Source organism: Anguilla anguilla, chromosome 7 (genome assembly GCF_013347855.1).
Source record: "Anguilla anguilla isolate fAngAng1 chromosome 7, fAngAng1.pri, whole genome shotgun sequence".
Taxonomy (NCBI): domain Eukaryota; kingdom Metazoa; phylum Chordata; class Actinopteri; order Anguilliformes; family Anguillidae; genus Anguilla; species Anguilla anguilla.
The window spans coordinates 39232017-39239574 of NC_049207.1; the positions used below are offsets into that span (position 1 = coordinate 39232017).

General features: G+C 38.3%; 1 protein-coding gene across 1 annotated transcript; it reads left to right on the forward strand.

The window, feature by feature from the left end:
- The first annotated feature begins 1088 nt into the window (after positions 1 to 1088).
- On the forward strand, positions 1089 to 5916 carry LOC118230998 (interferon-induced very large GTPase 1-like). Its single transcript, XM_035424361.1, has one exon. The coding sequence runs from the start codon at positions 1176 to 1178 to the stop codon at positions 5835 to 5837; it is 4662 nt and encodes a 1553-aa protein (XP_035280252.1). The 5' UTR covers positions 1089 to 1175; the 3' UTR covers positions 5838 to 5916.
- The last annotated feature ends 1642 nt before the right edge of the window (positions 5917 to 7558 follow it).

Sequence of the window (7558 nt, forward strand, 5' to 3'; positions counted from 1 at the left end):
ACCAGGGCCCTATACACTTTGGAGGGATTTTCTGGTGGAGAGCTTCTGCTGCAGTTTTCAGTAGCGATGATCTGTCAGATATTAAGTGGGTGACATCAGAGGCTCTGAATTATTCTGTCAGTGCTGGATATTATGGAATTCCTCAAAAATCTTGGACCAGAGGAATAGCATCCTCTCCACATCTGAAAGGGTCTTCCACTAGAACATCCGATGAAGCCTTGATGAATCAAGTTGAACTTTCAATCAGTAAAACTGGTGGTCCTGCTGAGGTTGATGATCACTTGCAGTGGAAGTCCCATCTTGTGACTAATAACAGAACCTGGAGTGTTATTGATAGAGGAACAACCCTGATTCCTGTGTGGGAAATACTCATAGCTGCTCATAAAGATGACTTCAAAGACATTTTGAATTTAAGCAAAATATTAATGGAAGCATACACAGATATCACAGAGGTAAATGTACAAAAGGTATTGGAAGATACTACTGAGGCAGAAATAGCAAAAGGTCTGATTCAGTCAGTAGTGCATTGGTCTGCTTCAGAATGTTTATCTCACTTGACAGAACTACATAAATTAAAATGCAGGCTTCTTGAGAAAACAGGATCCCACAACATCTGGATTCATATTTGTCTCTCTAATGAGATGCTTCAAAATTATCTGTTGGATGTGGCTGCAGTAAACAGCTATTCCATAGATGTAAGAACATTGATGTGCTCTCTTTTGGAACCTCATGCATTCGCAGTTAAGAAATTTCCAAACAGAAAGAAAATCTTGGCATGGATCAATCAAACTCAAAAAGATGCAAACAGAGTCATTTCTGCTGCCACCAGGCCTCAGGCCAACCTGTTACAAACAGAATTGACAACATCCATGGATGAAGACAGAAAGGTATCATCAAAAGTAGAAGGAGAAGGACTGCAGCTCATAAAAGCACACTCGCAGGGCAAACGTTCATTAATTGAATACGGCCTTGGTGGTTGGAAATATCTAAGGAGTGCACTTAAAGCTGTAGTCATGGGGACGCAGATGAATGACAGAAGAGCAGAGCCAAAGGATACAGTCTACAAGGAGGATAATTCACTACTGAAGCAAGTGCCATCCTTATCTCAGATTCAGATAACAGATGAGGAAAATACACCCGAAAATGACACTGCATGTAAAAAAAGAGACAGCCTCATGAATTTGCTTCAAAAGCTTGGTCTGACTGACTCTTACCCCAAAAAGATGTCACAAGCAAATGTTCTTCTCATTGACACTTTATCGTTAAGTGTAAATCAACCGAGGTCAGAGAAAGAGCTGATCTCCCACTACCTCTACAAGCTCACGATGTTGGACTACAGAGCCAGGTACATGTTTATAAAGCATGACACAAGTAGCATGGATTTAGAGGATGCTGGAGCCACTGTTGACAATGATGATTTTTTTTATTTTAGTGACAACATTTTCCTGGATGTGAGCTGCACAGAGGCACAGATTCATCCAATGGATGTTCACATGGCAGTTTTCCATTGTGCCAATGACTTCTTGCGACAGTACATTGTCAAAAAGCTCTCTACTTGCCAATTTGCAATTCCCTTCCTAGTACCTGACCCCTGTACGGAGGAGGTTGAATTCCCCTTCTGGGTCCTGCAAAACATCAGTAAATCATGGCAAAGTAACACAAATTCTATAGCTGACAGTCCTGGAAAGTACAAGAGCAGAAAAATGTCCTGCACACCAGTCCCAGTTGTTTCCTTTATTAGACTAGGTGAGTCCAATTACAACTCCAAGTCCCAAATAATGAATGGTGTCATTAGCAAACAGAAGCACAGTGTATTTTTTCACCGCCATTGCAAAGGAAGCACCAAAGACAGCTTGCTCATGAATGGAGTTGTGGAGATTGCATGGTACTGTCCAGGAGGGAAGGAAGATGACATATTCGATGGCTGTGTGGCCTTTCTGAACCTTCATGGTGATGCAGCAAAGCATCAAAAACAGCTTGAGTTTCTTCAGGCAGTAAGTACTGTCAATCTACTTCTGCTTTCAGAGCATCCTTTGGATGAAGCCGAAAAAGCGATTTCCCAGAAACTCTCTATGTCTCCAGTCCCCTTGATATGCATGTTCTCAGGCAAAGAACTCATTCAGCGGTCAAACAATCCTACTAAAGTTAGGCTAGCTGCAAAGAACAGGAATCATGCTGAATTTACAGAAGAACTGATTTTAAGTATCAGACAGTGCATTGGTGAAAATAAACAGACAACAAACATTGACATGTGCCGTCAAGTTGCAATTCAACAACAGTTCAAAGTGAATGAAGTTCACAAAACATATCAAGAAGGTTATGAACAGGCTCAGACATTAATTAGTCTTTTGAAGGAGGAAAGCTCTTCGGCTCTGAAGGAGAAGGTTTTGCCCCTTCAGGGTGAATTGTGGCATGAATGGTGTAGAAAAAACAAAGAGCAGTATCGCTTGCAGTGCAAAGAAAAGGAAAGCATTGAACAGCAGCTGAGTGAAATCTCAGCTAAAATGGAAGCAATCAGAGAGAGTCAGCTATTTAAGGCCACACCTCTTAATGACTTTGTAAGATCATTCATAGAGTGCTTAAGTAAACCTAATAGTTCCCAAGACACAAAACTCTACACATTGCAGTGGCTCACAATCTTCCTGGATGATCTTACCACTGATGCACTTGCAGAGCTTGAAGTGGACTATCAATCAACCTGGAGAAAAATGAGAGAAGTACCAAAGGACAAGGAAAAAACATCACATGTCAATCAAATGCAATCAAAACTCAACAACATATCTGACAAAATGGCTGCAACAACCATTAGCCTCCAGCATCTTATGAGAGAGGTTGGTCAACTGTATGAAGCCAGTCAAACAACACCAAAAGCACCAGGACCAACAAAACAATTCTCCACTATTCTGCCTAAAATTGGGGCAGATATGCTGGTTTATGGGTGTCCACTTGAACTAATGGATGGAGATGCTGCCCATGTGCCTTTAACATGGATTGAAGCTGTTATGGATGAACTTGTTAAAATTCTTGGAGACAGAAAGTTATTTGTTCTGTCCATTCTAGGGCTTCAAAGCTCTGGGAAATCTACACTGCTGAACACCATGTTTGGTGTTCAGTTTTCTGTGAGCGTAGGAAGGTGCACCCGTGGAGCCTTCATGCAGCTCATACCGGTAGACTCCAGCATCAGAAATAAACTGGGATATGACTTTATCCTCATTGTGGACACAGAGGGACTCCGATCACCAGAACTCAGTACAAAGACATCAGTGAACCACGACAATGAGCTTGCCACTTTCATCATTGGAATTGGTGACATAACTGTAATAAACATTATGGGGGAAAACCCAGCAGAGATGCAAGACATCCTTCAGATTTGTGTACAGGCTTTTTTGCGAATGAAACAGGTCAAAATTGCACCGAGTTGCATTTTTGTACATCAGAATGTTGCCGATGCATCGGCTGGAGAAAAGGCTATGGAAGGGAGAAGATGTCTCCTGCAGAAACTTGATAAAATGGCTACCATAGCAGCAAAGGAAGAGAACGTTGATGGCATTAATGAATTCAGTGATGTAATACAGTTTGACATTGAATCCCATGTGTTCTACTTCAAGAATCTTCTGGAGGGGGATCCTCCCATGGCCCCACCAAACCCTTCCTACAGCCAGAATGTGCAAGAGCTGAAGACCAAGCTGCTAACAATTGCAGAGTGGAAAACAAAGCATAAATTTTCCTCATTTTCAGAATTCAAATTACGGGTTTGTGACCTTTGGAAAGCACTTTTACAAGAGAACTTTGTTTTCAGTTTTAGAAACACAGTTGAAATGATGGTGTACACTTCTCTAGAAGAAAAGTATGCAGCATGGTCATGGGAGCTGAGAAAACATGCTCTGGAGATGCAAAGCAAACTTCATAACCAAATTGGCAGCAGCATAATGGCAGAGGTAAATGTTTCAGATCTGACTGAGAATTTTGACAAAGTCTACAATCAACTGCAAAATGAGATGGATAAGTATTTTAAAGAAGACAGAAATAAAGAAATTCTAATAAAGTGGAGCGTGAGCACTGACAAACGTTTCTGGAGCCTAAGAACTGAGCTCATTGATGGGACATTAAAGAAATGCAAAGAACTAATTACCTCCAAGAATAATAGATCAGAACTAGACCAGAGGAAAACGGAATACACTGCTGAGTTGACCAAGCAGAGCAAAGCCCTGGCATCCAATCTAAAAGCACAGCGCATTGATGACAAACAGGTAACAAAAGAATTTGACAAACTCTGGGGAAACTGGACAGCTAAAGTGGCCAAAGCACACCCCCCCAATGAGTGTGTGAATGTAAAGGCTGTAGTGGAGGCAATCCTCCAAAAAGACTTTGAAAAACAGCCAAATGTCATTCAGAAAATACAAGGTGGAACAGGAAATTTTGAGTTTGACAAGGAAAAACATGTTTCTCAAAGTTTCTTTCAGTGGATGAGATCACTGGGAAGGGATTTCTCTCAACAAGTTGAACAACTTCAACAAGAAGTGACTCATTCTGTTGAAACATATGTCACTGCAAAAGAAACCAGCAAGGAGGATTTTGATCTTAGCTTCATTCATGAGATACTAAAAAAAATTGACACAATCATTGCTGAATTTGAGAGCTCCACAGGCAAGCTTAAGTTCACAAATGAATTCAAGGCAGATATATCTATTAATCTTTGCCTGAAATATGTTTCAAGGTTTAAGTGGATGCAGGAAACCTTTAACACCTCAAACCATCCACTGACATATCTGGAAAGCCAAAGAGACAACTATCTCCAAGCATTCAGAAACTATTGCAAAGGAACAAATTCTGTAACAATATTTGTTGATTTTCTCTGTAAACACATCAAGCCAGAATTTCTGACTGCAGTGAATGAGAAAACCAGTCAGCACATTGCAGATGAATTGAAATCCAACAACCCAGCTTTTAACAGCAATAGGTCAAACCTTGAGAGTCACATACTGAAACAACTGGCTACTGTGGAGGATTTCAGCTCATTTGCTGAATACATTGACTTCCCAAAGAGATACTTTGAAAGATTTATCCAAGAAAAGATAAATAACTTTTGCAGTAATACTAGAAAACTGCATGAGATGCATGAAAAAAATCTTGAAACCCTCAAAAATCTGATTTTATCAGCAAGCACAGGAGCAACTAGAGAAGTGGAAGATAAGAAAGGAAATGCATCCATGTGGCTTGACTGCTTCTGTGACACATTGGGGGAGCACATGGTAATAAAAAGAAATGAATTACGTACCATTGAAAATGAAGACATTGAAGAATGGCAGTTTTTCAAAGATGTGATGGCCAAGTCTCTCATTGAAATTCTGAAGGATGAAAAAGCAATTGACATGGCAACTTTGAGAAAGAAACCAACTGAATATCTCTTCGACCAGCTGCAAGGGTGTTGGGCGAAGTGTCCTTTCTGCAAAGCCGTCTGCACAAACACCATCCCCAACCATGATGGAGACCACTGTGTGCAGTTTCATCGTTCTAAGGCTATTTCTGGCAGACGCTGGGTGGACACAGATCAATTTTCACTCGATTTCTGCACCACAGCAGTCAGCAGTGATACTCTATTCAGACCTAAAGAGAATGGTCAGTGGATCCCCTACAAGACCTACAGAAATGCTGGAGACCCATATAATAAATGGAACATTACTCCAGATGGCAGTGTGCAGCGATACTGGAAATGGTTCATCTGTAAGTTTCAGATACCATGGGAGAAGAAATATAAACGTAGATTTATTGGTAAAGGTGAAATCCCAGCAGAATGGAAAAAAATCACAAAAGAATCTGCTTTGGAAGAATTATAATGTGTTTCATTGAATTAGGAGAATACATGCAGCCAGTGTGCATTTAGTTCACCATTACAAATAGTTTTACATCACCACTGTTAACTGTTAATTCACAGATTCTGATAACTTGCACTTGTAATGTTTTCTCCCAGTTTACTGTTTATGTTCCAACATTGAAAGGTGGAAGTGATGCAATTAAAATGTAATGTACTTTACTTATATAAAGGGAAATTACCTGTAAGAATTATCTGTAGTCGAGAAATGTTAGCAAAATAATCTAAACTGATATAATTGTAGTTTGTTTTCCAAAACAAGATGCCATTTTTATTAGCATTATTCCCTGCTGAAGAAAATCTGACTAGTTGAATGATGTGGAATTTCTGTGCTACTGCATATAGGCAATGTTGTAAGAAGATTCTGGTGCTTGCTTTCCATTTATCATTATTTCTTGCTGCTGAACATGAATTATCTATGACCTTTTTTTTTAATAACCTGATTTGCATGTGTGAAAAAGAAGTTAATTCAGAAGCAAGAAGTAATATTTCGTAACATGTTCAATATTAAGTACAGACATATCCAAATGTTTATTTAGCAATTTAAAAAAAAAAATCCCTATTGAAGGAATATAGAAATTAAAAATCTAAATCTGACAGCCTTATGATTATGAGTATGTTGATGTTTATGGAATCACTATTTCAGCACAACGTTTTGATGAATTATATTTTCTTTTGTTAGTCATGCACGTGTACGAGGATGAGCTTTGTTTTTTTTTTTTTTTTTTCATTTAATGCGCACAGTTCATTTTAAATATATATATATATATATATATATATCAAACAAATGTTATTGGTTCATGTAGTTGCCTTGAGTATGAACTTAATTGGTGATAACCTGTTTTGGATAATGCCATAACCATAGATAAATAAAACATACAAAGTAACTCAGATATCAAAGACAAGAAGGATGAGTAATGCTTGCTTAGATGTTCAAGATTGACAGTTTTGTTTATTTGTTAGGATCCCCATTTGCTGTCCCCTAAAGCACAGCTAGTCTTCCTGGGGTCCACAAAAGTTGATAGTGAGAAGTAGTACAGTAAACTGCTTCATCAAGAACGAAAACATTTTATCAGTTTTACTTTTTATTTTTGTGTGACTTGTATAATTTGTGAGAGGTTCATGTAATTGGTTTAGACAGAAACCTTTATAACCAATTTCTGTTATATTCAGTTTTCATGTTTATTTGATTTTCTGTTGTATGTGATGTCCGGTTATTGTGTATATTATATCCCGTCTGTTTTTTATGTTGATTGATAATATGCCCAGCAATCAATTGCTCGTTGGGGATAAATAAAGTTTAATTGATTTGAATTGAATAGTGGTCATAAAATGTATCGTGTTCTGAATGACAATAAATGTACATGATATTCTCTGGATCGCATGCCATTATGAATTCTGAATTACTAACTAGATAACAAAATAAAAAAAGCAGGATTTCTTCTCTTGTACAGTATCTACAGTGCTGTGAAAAAATATCCTAATGTCCTCTATTGCATATTTGTAAAACTGAAATGTTTCAGAATTGTTAAGTGTAACATTAGACCAAGGAAATAAAATAAAAAAAGATTTCATTTAATGAAAAAGTTCAAACACCCATATTACCATGTGAAAAGCAATTGCACCCTTAATTACTGAATCAACCAATTAGCCAGATTTATTAGATTCAGCTGACTGAACACAACC

What these genes read in the sequence shown, in the direction of transcription:
- LOC118230998 (XM_035424361.1), top strand. Translation starts at nt 1,176, where the DNA reads ATGAATTTGCTTCAAAAGCTTGGTCTGACTGACTCTTACCCCAAAAAG.